General features: G+C 42.4%; 1 protein-coding gene across 6 annotated transcripts in view; it reads left to right on the forward strand.

The window, feature by feature from the left end:
- The window catches only part of fam184a (family with sequence similarity 184 member A), a 90,082-nt gene that overhangs the window by 33,590 nt on the left and 41,335 nt on the right, over positions 1-15,157 (forward strand). For all 6 annotated transcript variants that reach the window (XM_010883014.4, XM_034287860.1, XM_010883017.5 and 3 more), the window contains exons 3-6: positions 7,090-7,944; positions 10,902-11,037; positions 12,194-12,375; positions 13,793-13,978. In XM_010883014.4, the coding sequence (XP_010881316.1) occupies positions 7,090-7,944; positions 10,902-11,037; positions 12,194-12,375; positions 13,793-13,978 (1,359 nt within the window). The remainder of the gene's footprint in view (positions 1-7,089; positions 7,945-10,901; positions 11,038-12,193; positions 12,376-13,792; positions 13,979-15,157) is intronic.

The following is a 15,157-nucleotide window of genomic DNA, read 5'->3' on the forward strand; positions in this document are numbered from 1 at the left end:
ATATTTCAGTTAGTTGTTCAATGTTTTTGCTGCCGTCAGTTCCCAAATGAAGTGCTGGGTGGCTTAGTGGTCAAATTCAGAGTTTGAATGAAGTATCATCAGTCTCACCGTGAGAGGTGAGAGCTGGTAGAAGCATTGAGTGAAATAAATGTTCCGCAATATTGAATGCAGTCATCCACTATACAACATGAGTAGCCCAGTGTTTCCTGCACTGCCATTCAGAATCGAAAACGCCACCGGTAAACATAATTTTTTTTTGATAGAGCAGTGCAGTTTGTCTCCGCTGTAATGTTACTAGCTGAGGCGTAAAATAAAGCCACAAGGTAGCTAGGCTACTAGACTGAGCCTATAAATGCTTTTTTTATACTGTGTTATGACCTAGACATTCATCCACATTGTTTTCTCTTTACAAAGTTAGTGAACTGTGCTAAGGTTCTAAGTACAATGGGACTGTTTCCCCTGTGTTTTGAGAGGAAAACAATATTCAACATATTTTTTATGTTTCATAGCTGGATTGCAAACACGCTCAGCATTGGCAGGAACAAAATGTGCACAAAACGGTGTGTATATGTGTTAATTTAATAGTTACATGGTTTTTCCACATGCTGGCTGGTTTTTCATTGTTAGAGTGAAATGCACCGGCTATGGAAGATGTCAGATTAATACAGTACAGTCAGGTTCAAACTAGCAAGCTGCAGTGAAATACATTCTGTTGGCTCCATGACCACAGTAACCTGCTGCCATTAAAGGTGCAACTAAAAATTTGATATTTTGGCTTAGGATATTAGGGCAATTTGGCTACAGGACATAATAAAACACATTTATCATCACATACCCTTAAGATTTGTCCTCATTTACTGTCACATTATAGAAAGAAAGGTTCAACTGTCCAGTCTGTGTCAAGAAAGTCACCATAAGCTGCTATACAAAAAGCACCTGCATCTAGACCCTTCCTAGGACAGTCAATGCCATTGCTGCTAACACAGAGTCCTGTAGGAAAAACTGGAGCAGCCAACCCATTGGAAAGTGCAGACTCTGACACACACCCCTTCCAGCGATGCCTACTGACGACAACTGGACTGAGAAGCTGGAGAAAACCTATATCCTTGGCAAAGTCTAATCCCATATTGCCATGAGCAAGGTCTGCTCTTTGAAAAAGGAACATAAAACATGTGCAATAAACACCATAAACATTTGATTGCCTAGTGGCAAGTGTATCTGACCAGTAACGAAAAGGTTGCTAGATCCCAGAGCAGGCATGGTAATAAATCTGTCTGTCCCAGAGCAAGGCAGTTAAACCTAATTGCTCCCAGGTCCTTGCTTAAAATCAGAATGTGTTCTCATTCATATTTACCTGGTAAATGATGGTTCAATAAAAGGACCAGGTTATATATGCCTGACTAAGGGAACTACAATTGGAATGAGGTGGAATCTACAGTAGATCCGTAATACAGTCCTGCTTCGATGAAGCTCATTGACTAGGCCTCTACTGAAGGTCTTGGGTTGGATGTGATGCCTATGCTCTCATTTGATAAATGCATATTGCCATGCCATGACACCCATTGCCTAACCCTAACCCTAACCCTAACCCTATGCTCCCATGTCAATCTCTATACAGTGGATTATACTGATCTCTGGCTTGGGTCTGGCGGCATGGAAAATGTTTGCATGGGATTTGTACTTAAAGGGGATATAGCAAATGTTCCCATGTTTTAGATGTTAGCTAAATTACATCAATAGTACATTCAAAGCAACTTTCACTGTTGATTTTCCATCTTGCAAAAGCAGTGAAAAAAAAATTTTATATAAAAAAAGAAATGTAGATGGTGAATGATTTCCTACACTTCTAAGGAATAGTTTTAATTTTAACAAAAATGCGAACCTTCATACAGGTAGCTTTTCCAGCACTGCCAAAGTCAATGTTCCCATCATATTTTTTTGCCAACAGCTGCAGAACAAAGCAAATAAGTCTAATATCTTTGCTTGACCGCCCAATCATCTGAAATGAAAAAGTGTGAAAAAACGCTGGCAAGAAAGTCCACCTCTGAACCAAAGTTGATGTTGTGTACACTGTTTCTTTAAAGCAGATACTAATGTGTTACGCTGTCAGTGTTCTGCCCTGTTAACGGCCACCATGCCCTCAAGAGTGGGCAGCAGAAGTTGACTGACATCAAGGGCTTGGCATCTGTGCCTGTATGGCTCTATACCCATGACTGTGGCTTCCAGCGGCCTGCAGTAAATCCCTCTGGTAAACACAGAGTAAACCTGTCAGGGACAGCTTGGGAAAGAAGAACGGCTCTATTCACGTTCATTTTCACCGCCCAGTGCTGCGACCTAGTGCAGTATTAGAAATATTAGACTGGATCTCCATTTGACGTGACGAAGTTCTTGCATTCATTTCAATAAATAATTACATTTGTAAGCATCACCAGTGTGCAAGAATATCTCTATTTTTTTTCTTCAATGATCTTAATCAGCCATTACATTTCTCAAGGGATGAGGTTTTAGTGATTTCTAATTAACTCTCATTCAGTTGGTCTTGCAAGGCAGTAAGCAAAATCAGACCGTTGAGCTCATTTGTTTGGCCCCCACAAACTACCAGAAACATATAATATAATTTAGCAGACACTCTCATCCAGAGTTACTTACAGTAGTGAGTAATACATTTTCAATATTACTTTGTACCAATCCCCCATGGAAATTGAACCCACAACTTTGGCCTTATAAGCGCCATGCTGTTGGAGCTTGGCAGGTGCATGGGTACTCCGATAACTATAACCATCGATTTACACAGTCAATTCCAGTTGGATGGCAAGTGTAGAACATCACCCCCTGTGACCTTTACCTTGTGTCTCGGCTGTATGCTGTTTAAAAAACCTGTGGGAAAGCCCTTGTTTCTAGCCTCGGCCAACTATACAGTGGATCGTGAATATACTCGGAATTGTTAATGAGTATTGCCGATTATGTAGAGCATTGTGAAATATTCATCAGTGTAAAGAAGCTGTGAAAGACTCCATCCATCCCAATAATTAAAAGCACCAATACAGTTACACAAAGGAACAGAGAAAGGAACACGACCACAGTAACATCTGTGAGTGTGACTCCAGTTTCTATATCCTGAATGCAAGCTTAATTGTAGTTTTTGGCCGGTGAGTGTTGTTCAGGCATGTACAGTAGATGCTGGATAGTTCTTCCTGGTTTTTCAAGCAGTGTGACAAGCAGCAAAGCATGGCAAGAAGTGCTTTTGGAGGGTGTGTATCAATCATCGCCTCTCGCGGTCCTGCCAGCCGTTGTTTCCTATGAGGCCAGGCCATGAGCACGAATTGGAGGGAATGGAGTAAAAGGAAAGAACCCCAACCCTTACGCTTTCATCTGACCATGCAGAAAAGTACATATTAATATGTAAGCTGCTGCTAAGTCAGGCTTTTAAAAGAAACTTCCAATCAGGCCACGCAAATGCTGCAGTGGGGAAGTGTTACGCTCCTGGAGATGCAGCTCAGCATAGCCGTTCCCTGTATGAACCCTAGCCCAGATGCAGACCAGTCCTACCCCCTCGTTACGTCTTGGATTAGGGTGCACCTTGCAGTTAAGTTGGAAAATTGCATACACTTACAGTAATTAGCGCTATCACAGAAATTAATTTAATACATTTCCACACTAAATGCATATTCAGTAGCTTTGCTAATCAGTGTGTCACTTGAGGCAGTATGTTTGTACGAGACTCAGTCTGACTAATACTTAAGCCCTACTGTAGACCAGAATCAAACCTAGTTGAAACAACCCGACATGAATATGATACAGGAATTAAGTTAACAAAAGTGTAAACAGAATTCACACAAAGTTACTGTTTATGTTTGCTTCAACTGCTGCCCATTATTGTGGGATCCGGACAATGGCATTGCAACTTCCGCTTTGACGGCTGCCTCCGCATTGATTGCTGTCTGGCACTCTGCAGGGCCATCCTTTGAGACAGAAAAGACATAACTGTCCCCCATTTTGTTCTCCTGCATGGAAAGCAGAATGTGATTGCGGTCTTACAATTGCAGTTACGACCACTCCAAGCTAATTTGGCCATGTTTACAGATTGCCCCCTTTACTGAAAGATTGTACCCTTCTGCACTCCACTGCAAATGGTGGCGATAATCACTATCATCGAGGTCTCATTTGTGAATGTAGCGACGTTATTAATGACCTCTGCTCTAGGTGGTAGAAGTGATTAAATTCTCAGTGCCAGGAAAGAGAGGAGTGCATTGTCAGACCTAGGCTGAGCCCTCCCCTGTTGGGAGAGATGATGGTCCTTTGTGCCAAACAAGCTGGCTTCAGCCTCGATTTCAAAGGTTTAGTTTGGGCATGAGAAACAGTCTTAATGCTGGCACTTCCTCAATTTTAAAACTATAATGGGGTCACTTAGGTGGTTCGTTGATTTCAATGTTTGCGGAGACACTGCAGCAGCAAGGCCTGAGCCCTATGCTACGACACAGGTTTCAGGAGTTAGCCATGTAACTTTAGTCAACCTACTCCTAACCTATTTAAAATTATTACATATCAGTACCTGTTTGCTTTTATTTTTAGTACTATTTATAGTAATGAGAGCTTCTGTTACTTAAGACAATAAAACATTTTGCATTCAGTTCCCATTTATCCTAGTCTGGTAAAAAAACATTTATGTCACTATATATTTGTGTCAATGATTTGGTGTCAAACTGGTAACAATTGTAGAAAAATACTGTAAACAAATGTATCTCCATTGCAAATCTAGTGTCATGTCTCGTTCAACTAAAACAAAATATTGTACTGTAAATTTGGTTTGTTAAAATATAATTTCTTTTGACTTTTCTTTTTATCTATCAAGACTGTTTACTATAAAAACCCATCGACCGAAGCTACAATAGTTCTGTAGTTTCAGGTAACTTTGGTGAATTTACTCTAACTTTGACAGATCTTGTCTTAAGGTCATTCTAAACAATGTTCCAGACCAAACAGGCTAATGTTTTAAGATCCCACAAAAAATGTAGGCGTACTCTTGGGGCTTTCAGATCAGGTATCAGACTGACTTCAGAGTAATCATTGTTATGTTGATCACATCTTGTCAGATGAGTGAATTAATCTGCAATCACTGATTCAGCAGTAATAATGCATTATATTTTTTATATATATATGGTCAAAAACTGCTTTATGCTTTCAGTAGTGACTTACATATTCATAATTTCAAGATGATCTGAGACTGCAGATCCACACATTGATCACAGTTCATCATGTATTTTAAAAAATATCCTGAAAGATGGCAGATTAAGATAATTTTCCCAGCCTTTGGCTATATAACATGGCTGGAGGGTTCGGGTTGCAGAAGTCTGAGAGAAAGATGAGGATGAGGTCTGGTCAAATGGAGGGGTGAATTCAATTTGAGATGATGACACCGCTTCACACTTCTCTGCCACTACACTCCCCAGCTAAACCCATGGGACATCTCTCTTACTCTCCATCTCTTATGCACTTTGTCCTTGTTTTTCAGCTTCCCTTTTATATCACTCTTGGTTTTAGTGAAAAATGTACACCGTTACATGCCTGGATATTATGGATTATCATATTGTATTGTTCTTACAATATTTCAGTATTATTTTATGCTAGGTGGCTTCACTGGCAGTACAATTCCAGTTTTTTACTTTCTCAAAAATTCCGGTATTCTATTGTTTTTGTTTTTCATTTATTTCCTTTACACATACATTTTTATTGGAAGAAAAATGCCATTATATTTCCAGATAAGTATGACTGAGACTTTCAGCAACAGCCTGGGAGTAATAAGTCCTAACTTTCTTGCTCACTGACAGAAGGACAGGTTTTTCACAATGGCCGCTCCAGAATTTAATCTACAACCTTTCGGATACTGGTCAGATGCTCTAAGCTCTAGGCTACCAGCCACATCGTGTTGACCGATGTATTTGAAAATTTAAATCGGAGTCAAATCCCAAGACTGAATCTGAGTACTTATAGAATGGTGAGAATCACAATATATATTTCATTGTGTATATTCCATATAATGTGTATTTGAAGATGGCTGGTAATTCCCTGCTCTCCTTCTCATGTGGCTCAGCTGGAACGCTGCCGCATCACCCCCAAAACGCAGAACATTGAGGTCTCTCCCCTAATCATTTGTCAAAACCATTATGGAAGTGAATTTTGATGCAGCTCTCATCGCTGGAGAGAAGCTTCACAAGCTGGGGTCCTTTCATTCCCATAGAAAGTATTTCACTGAGGCCATAATAATTTAATCTGAAGGATAGATATGAATATGGTTTATAATGGGGACTGAGCTATGATCCTGCTGCACAGGTCTCTTATCGCTTTTGAAAGATGAGGACGTGATTTGAAGGATTGCAAAGCAGCAGAGGTCAAATACGGAAACCATAAATGTCTGGTGGTTTAGTGTTTTTCTTGAATTATACCTTTGATAAAATGTTCATCTTATTTGTTTGGGTACAGTGTGTTAAATGAAGTAAAAAAATATTTAAATATCAGAAAGGTTTATTGATCTCTTGCAATTTCTACTCTGTTTTGAAATCCCCAAATTCTAGAAAATAGATTAATCAAATTAAAAAGAGTCCGTGGAGATTTAACAGTCATGGTGTCCAAAAACTGAAAAAAGGGAAAGTTAACATATGAGAAACTGCGCATCAGAAAGACTTATTTTAAATAAATATGTTGTATAGCAACATATTGAGGAAATGTACAATCCTCCTCTTGTTTTCATCCTGACATGATGGTTCCCGAAGGGCATTCATTTACACGAGTGCATCACTTTGTAGTCATCCTGTCTTTCATTTAGGATTCAATTGTGTGGTTTTAAGGTCAGCCACTCAATTGTCAATTAGGCAAGTTTTTTTCCTCCCACTGCAGTCAGACTTTTAATGTCATGATAGACCTTTAGGGCTTTCCCTTTCTGTCAGAGTACAACACATCACATCACAAATCTCTTATCTCACTTTCATGCAGATTTACATTCATTTTGATCACCAGCAGCTGGTCGAACAAGTCACTGGATGTTGTATCCTTCCTCAACAATCATACTGATGCTCTTCGTCGCTCCCCCAGGTGATCTACGCCCTGAACACCAAGAACGACGAGCATGAGGCGGCCATCCAGACGCTGAAGGAGGCCCATGAGGAGGAGGTGCAGCAGATCCTGTCTGAGACACGGGAGAAGATCATGCAGTACAAGAGCAAGATCAGCGATGAGATGGACCTGAAGCGACGCATCCAGTCCCTGGAGGAGTCCATGGAGCTGCACGAGCGCATGAAGCGCCAGGCCCTCGCCGAGTTCGAGACCTACCGGCAGCGCGTGGAGGACATGCAGCTGTGCACGGAGGCCCAGCACACGCAGCGTGTGGTCACCATGTCTCGCGAGGTGGAGGAGATGCGCCACTCGTTCGAGGAGAAGCTGCGCTCGTTCAGCACGGCGCAGGCCCAGTTCGAGCAGGAGAAGAAACTGGCGCTGGAGGAGCTAAAGGCCAACCACCGGCAGGAGGTGTCAGAGTTGCTCCGCAGCCACCAAAGCCAGAACCAAAACTACAGTAAGGACCAGGAGAAACTGGGCCAGCTACACAAGGCTGAGGTGGAGTCTCTGACAGAGCGGGTGGAGGAGCTGAAGGGGGATAAGAAGAGACTGGTTGAGGAGTACGAGGCTAAGCTTAACAAGGCCCAGGCGTTCTATGAGCGTGAGCTGGAGGCCATGAAGCGCACGCAGCAGCTCACGGCGGACAACCTGCAGGCCTGGAAGAAGACTGAGGCCGAGCTGAGGAGGGAGTTCCAAATGCAGGAGGCAGCGCTGCAGAAGACCCTGGGGAAGCTACGCTCGGAGCTGCAGAGGGTTCAGGAGGAGGCCAGGGATCACAGGGAAAAGTCCCAGAAGTTACAGGCCTCGCTCAGCACCGCCGAGAGCAACATCAAGGTAAGACTTTCTGTGCATATACCCCAGCGTTGCTATTGTGTGCTAATAAAAGCCTCCAGGGAGATTAAAGTCAAAGAGATAGATGAGGGAACTTCGAAGTTAAAGATAACACTATAGGGCTTGACATTTGCTGAAAGGTCAGTAAGTTCTGTGCCATCACTATCTAATGCAGTATGTGAGTGAATGTTGTGTTGTATGAGTTAGGGGTGCGTGGTATGGATTGTAGAAACAACATAGTTGCCATAGACAAATTCCAATTCCAAAAGTCAGACCACGAGCAGAAAACAACAGTAATCCGCAAAGTATTCCAGGTGACATTTGTTGTAATATGAGCAACATCTTTCATCACCTAGACAAAAGGTGTGTGAGTATGAGGAAAGCTCATACAATATACTGGAGGGTCATTGACAAGGAGTATTTTCGGGATTAAATGAAAGGCCACTCGATGCCCAAACTCTAAATATACCATGCTATGTTTTTTAGGCCTTATCACCCAGTGCTAGCATGAAGTTATGAATCACTTCACTGAATAAAAGCGTTATTAATAGGCTACCCTCTGCCTAGAGCTGTGTGATATGGACGAAAAGTCACAAAAGATTGCCTATTTTGCTCCGATTTGCCAAGTAAGACATGAAGGAAACTATTTCATTGCACATCTTCTGAAAATTAATGCATTATGGTTATTTTGATGTGAAGCATGTCAAAATAAGATCCAGATTGATCAGATATCTTTTTGACTCAAGATTGATTAGCTAGATTGCTAAACCCAATTATGATATTTTTGCTAGGTAGCCATGTAATTGAACAGTACGTGTAATGTGCTCACAATGTACTCAACACAAGGCTATGCCTCCCATCTCGTCAACAACAATAACAGTAAAAATCTCTCGATTACATTTTTAAACCTGGCTTAACTTTCATATTCTAAGGCTTCTTTATTCCAAGGGAGAGAGAGAGAGCCCAGCTGGCAGACATTACAACGATTAATAGCTAACTGTCTAGATTACTATCCAGACTAAGCTGAACGATATGTTTTGAATTGGCTAATTATCATTTATTTTATAACTTATGCTGATAAAATTTATATGGAGTTAGATGTCTCAATATTCGTAAATATATATATATAGAGAGAAAATCTGTGCGAATATTCATCACAACTTACAAATAAAAATAGGATTTGTTAATGTGAAAAAAATGTTGTCAATAAAGACCTTACCTGTAAATATGTAAACGTTTCATAAATATATATACAATTTGTGAATATGTAAAAGCATATTTCAGAAATAAAACACAAATCTGTAAAACATTTACAACCGTTGCTTAACATTTACAAGTGTTTACTTACATTTACAAATCTTAAGATTATTTACGGAACTGAATTTTATTTTTACAAATTTTTGAGACACTTTTCCTCCTGGAGCCACAACCCACTCTACCTTTCATGACTTCAAACCCTATTTGCTTTACTGACTTTCTGACTGGAAATAAGCTGTGATTTTTTTTGTAATTTACCTAAAACTATTTTCTTCCTTTGCCAAACTCTTTTTTTCATTAGAAACTTCTCCTGGGCAAGAAAAGTAGTTTTAATTTTAAGCCCTGATCTTCCATTGATGTTGAATTATCGCTAATCTTTCAATGAGCCTAGAAACGGTCTAATATGTTAATCCTGAAAACTATTATGATTTAATTATAATTACATTTTTTAAATATAAATTAGAATCAAACTTTGAAGTATTCAAAGGATTAAAGAGGTGTGAAAGTTATTGGTCCGTAGTGACTTACTGTACGTCTATATGCTTATTTGGATGTAGTCCTAGGCCTGAAACATACTCATAAATTAGAACTCTGTGCCAGTTCAATGATCTCATTCTATAAAACAATATCTTTCCTTACATATTCAAATGGTGCCCTAGAATATGTGTATAACCTCAGCCAGTAGTTCCGATGCTACCGAACCAAAATTGCTCCTGGTTTGTTTTGTTATCTCATTTAGTTGTATATTAAGAATCACATTTTTACCTCGTTTTAGGACTCTGTCGTGCTTTGAGATTGGCTACAGGTGTGGGAGTATAAAATGTAGTAATCTCATTCCCGGACAGTTCAGCAGTAGCCTGGTTAAGAATGTAAAAAACTCCCCCTATACTTAGATTGGATGCAGAACTCCCTGGAGCTCATCCAGGCAATTTAATATGGGACGGAAGCTAAATCCTCTCCACAAGGGAGGTGGGACACAACTGCCATGCTCCCACAATTGTGTATATATAAATTGTGCTCTTTCCCTAAACAGTATCTCTCTCACTCACTCACCCACTCACTCCCTCTCTCAGACACACACACACTCACCTGGATCCCGTTCATCAAGGAAACCCATCATGTCAGATAAGAACATCACACCACGTTTTCATTCCCTATCAGATATGCATTTTTCTTTCGCTACCTTACAGCTGGGCTGTAAATAACCTACATAAGGCCTTAAAGCCTGAGATACTCCATCTTATCTTCCCATTCATTTGGGGCAAGACTTCCAGGCACATACCCACTCTGTAAACGAAATGGATTTCCCTTAATTAACTCCTCTATACAGATTTATTTTCTGAAAAGGGTTTACAATAAGTTACAAACAAGTCAAGATATTTACACATTAGAAGTCTGTTTTCAAATAGGTGTTCCCATGGGCAAATGTGAATATGAGTGACTATTTCTTGACCATAATGAAACTGGGAGGAGGAGACAATGTGCATGATTCTGTAAAAGCCGTCCAATTAAGAATGAAGAGTGGCTAGTCTCACTCGTGCTACATCTATACAGAGCCGAGCAAGTGAAAGCAGGGATGAGAAAACAACAATGCGATGGTGAGAGAGCGGTGAAGTGGTAAATGTAGTGAGTAGAAGATTCATACAGTGTTGTTCGGTGAGAGTGACCTAACCCTGTTTCCTCCGTCCCTGTTTGTGTCCCAGGAGTTGTGCAAGCAACTGGACGAGGTGAAGCAGGACGCCGAGATCGTGGAGATCCGGCAGAAGGAGGCGGAGTGTGAGCTGGAGGCCACTAGAGATCGCGTGCAGCAGCAGGCCACAGAGATCCTTCTCAAAGCCAGTGAGTTGCAACCCGTCCCGCTCCTGTTGCTGACGGTACTGACCCTGCCTCACTCTCCCTGCCGATGTCACTAACAAACTGTCCTCTCTTCCTCTCCCTGTGACAACTCAGTAATACACTACCTGTCCAGCTGCTGAACCGTGATGTAAATAATCAGACCCTGGCCAACCCTGGTCCTGCTTGATTTCCACCAACATTCGGAGCGGTTTCAGCAACTGTCAACTCGTTAAAAAGTTAAAGAATTTCAGTTCAAATTTACATTTTTAGGAGAAAATGTAAATAAACAGTTCACTTTTACAGCCTCTTAAAACAACGGATGCTCTTGCTCAAGTGTGGAACGTACTGTGTAGCCAACTGTCTAATCTGAATGTCTAATCTGTCACTTACTGCTGGTATGATACATTGCCAGTGAATGGCAGAATGTAAACTAGGACCCAGACAGAGGATTAATTAATTCTGAGGAGCTGTAGCTCCTGCATTACCTTGCGCACCTGTTCGGCAGAACACTGTGCTGTGACAGATTGCCTCCTGGTATCCTGGCAACAGAGGTCCAGCGTGTTGTACAGCCTAGCCTCGTCTCTGCTTCGAAGCCCCTTCACCTGGCCCTCATGACCAAAGATCTGTTGGGGTTAAAAACCCTGTCATACCGTACTAGAGATATACAGAGATGAGGGAGCGAGGCTAACACCATTTCCCTTGGTGTCTGTTGCCGTTTCAGGGCTTTCTATTGTGTTGCACGTAGATCTCTGTCCATGTTTGGAATCTCAACCGATGTGCTGCTGCTGAGAACAGTAACCTCTTAGCTTTGAATTGGTTGTATAAACACATAGGGTATTAGCCTCCCGGCTTCTTGGGCTTATCTGAATTTCTGTAACTGTTTTGTGGTGAGGTAGTGGATCCCTGCTTTAATGGTTTTTCGTGTGCCTAAGGATGTTAATACTGTGTTCAAATGAATTGCGGCAAGTTTATGGCCCGCACGGATCCGGTCGGCACTGCTGTAATCCCGGCCGTAGATTCGCAGCCTTGCTTGTGATCTGATTTGATACTTCGATTGTAATAACACCGTCTGGCTCGCTGGACTGTTTCCTATTGTCACCTTGTCTTTCGGTCACTTTCTCTCGCTCACTCTCTGTCCATCCATCCCTCTCCTCGCCAGGTCACATTGGCAGCCTACAGGCCACTCAGATGACCCACGAGGCAGCCATACGGGACCTGGAGTCGGAGAAGTCTCGTCTGAAAGACAAAGTGGTACGTCTGGAGGAGGAACGAGGCGCCCTGCAGAACAAGACCCAAGCCCTGGATGACCGGCAGAGGCAACAGATCCTCTCCCTGGAGAAGGTGAGCCATCGGTGGGGCAGAGGGAAGTGGTATTTCTGCCTGTCCTAGCTGATCTGAAGGCACCTTTATTCAGCACCAGGTCTTCTAAGAAAAAAGTATTAGGTTTAAATGTGTACAATGGATCTCCTGAGTCCTTATGGCTTGACTGGCCATCAGCTGCTGTAGTGGCAGAATCCACTCCTCCATGTTTAATTCACAACACTCAGCATTTTGGAAACAGAAGTTGTTCTAGACTCGGTTTGCATAGACATTTTGCGTCACAGCTCACTTTATTTTTAGTCACAGATTATTTAGATCTACTAACCACTACAGGCCCTGTTTTGCTGTACACCAGTGTGTCTCAACCCCGCTCCTGGACGCCTTCCCTGCCCTACATGTTTTAGATCTCTCCCTGCCCTAACATATCTGATGTAGCTCATGAGGGACTTGATAATGAGATGATCGTTTGAATCAGGTTTGACAGAGCAGGGTGAGGTCTAAAACATGCAGGCTTGGGGGGGCGCCCAGGAGCAGGGTTGAGAAACACTGTTCTACACCATGCTTTTTAGATGACTTTACAACTTAACATTTCACTTGCTCTTTGCTCTTAGGAGTTACATAGCCCTGAAATATGCATTGCTTCTGAACTCGCAAAACCACAGATTATGAAAGTGCACAGTGGGTCAAATTTGACCAACATTTTTAAAAAGAATGTTCAATAATCACAGTATTTACCAACAGTAGCTCAGAAGACGCACTATACTTGTGTGAATGTCAGACGTACTCTATTATTCATTCTCCATTCACATTATGGTAAAATGAACAGTTGAAGCTTTCACCATATGCCTTTCTGCTTGTCAATATGCTGTCATGACGGAGAGTGTTCTGTTGACACCACTCAGCCATGTCCTCTGTGTCTCGGTGACAATTCCCCCAGCCACTTTCACTGCAATGCCGTAGTCTAAAAACCGCCGCTCTCACCTCTCCAGTTCCCACAGAACCTCAATTCTGATCTGTTTGTCATTACCATAGCCTCGAGTTAGGTGTTACTATGACAACCTGCTGTGACGGAAGGTATGAGCACATTGTGCTGTGATGCACAGGCTCCCGGCGTTCTGAGCCAGTCTCTCTCTCTCGTCTGATAATGCGGGCCCCTCTCGCTGTTCGTTTTGGCTGGCTGCTTAAGCCTCATCTCAATGTGTCAGAAGAGATTTGAAACATCTTCAGGCTGTCACTTGTTTTGGAATCAAGATACCGACAGACTTTGTCACTGTGTGTCTGTGTGTGTGTGTGTGTGTGTGTCTGAGATGCTCACTCAAAATGACCAATGAAATAAGACTATTAATAAGTCAGCATTCTGTTCACAGTTGGGTTTCAATCAAACCACAAACAAGTGTCTCAGATGAAAACAGGGCTGTGTGTGTGTTGTTCACTGTAGACTCTACGGGATGAGAAGCAGATGTACGAGAAGGAAATGATGAACATGCAGGCCAAATATGAGGATGACGCTGCCCACTTCAAAGAGTCACAGACCAGGGCCCTGGAGGAGCTGTCGAAAAAACACCGGCAGACCCTGGAGAACACACAGACCACCGCTGAGAAGGAGAAGAACCGGCTACTGGCCGTAAGTGAAGCACGCACATATGCCACTCCAATGGGATTTACATACACAGTTGCACACCGCAGAAAGGGTCCCGTCACCTCCAAGCCATGTTTCGCTATGATTTGGCTACTGTTTTGAATGGCGAATGGACTGGGTTTATGCTAATACATTCTGTAATTTCAGTATTATGCAAACCATTACCAAACCACTATCACCTGCATTAGCAGTGCTCAGTGATTCCCAGAACCGCGTTAATGAACAGGTCACACGCAGTCCCCAACAAGGCTGAGTAGAAACTCTTTAAAACATTCCTAGTCTTCAGTGCTAGTCTTCAGTGCTTGGGATTGGCCAGTATGTGTCCGTTTTAAAATGGGTTGTATCAATCACGGACAACCCACCTGCTTGATCCACTCTGTAGAGACAGCAAACAAAGTGAGTGGGAGAGATAAAACGAGTCATTACCATTGGGAGAACAGTATATCTTTCCACCAAGCCCCTCAATGTAATTTACATACATGAATTTGAGGCTTTGCTGAATCGGTTTGGGTCTGCAGCTTGTCAGCTACTTGTCAAGGCAATCCCACAGGTGTTGAAGAGCTCAGTACTGGTGGGGCTTTAAGCACCATCTAGTGCTGCCTGCAATCCCACACAGATCACAGAAGTACTGTTGGAAACAGACTGGTTGTATTGGTTGACAACAGCCCCCCCCCCCCCCCCCCCCCCCTCGAAAAATCTGGTTTCCTTGCTTTTAAAAGTAATCCAAAAGCTGCACACTCGAGCGGCTCTAATGCAATCATTTATAGGAACCAAGGTTTCAAGAACCAAGCTGTCTTTATCAGGGTACCCTTCCTTGCCATCTCTCAGCACTACTGTGTGTCAATCATTCAGGACTTGTTTTGCCTACATCTAGGTCATCTCTGTCCATACAAATCTGTATCAGACACCAGTGCTTGTACCTTGAGTGTGTCTGGCTCTGGCTCTCAGGCTGTCTCTCTCTGTATCTCAGGCATTGTTGGTCTCTTTCCCAGGTGGTTCTGTGTTTTATTGGCTATGGTCTCTGCTGGTTTAGCTACAGTCCTATATGTTGCTGGAAGCAGCAGAGAGGACCTGTTCGTCCTGCATCCACACCTCATTAACCACTACAATGATAACAAATGTTCCTATTTCCACTAGTGCTGTGCCAATACAACGATTTATTGT

Source organism: Esox lucius, chromosome 18, assembly GCF_011004845.1.
Source record: "Esox lucius isolate fEsoLuc1 chromosome 18, fEsoLuc1.pri, whole genome shotgun sequence".
Taxonomy (NCBI): Eukaryota; Metazoa; Chordata; class Actinopteri; order Esociformes; family Esocidae; genus Esox; species Esox lucius.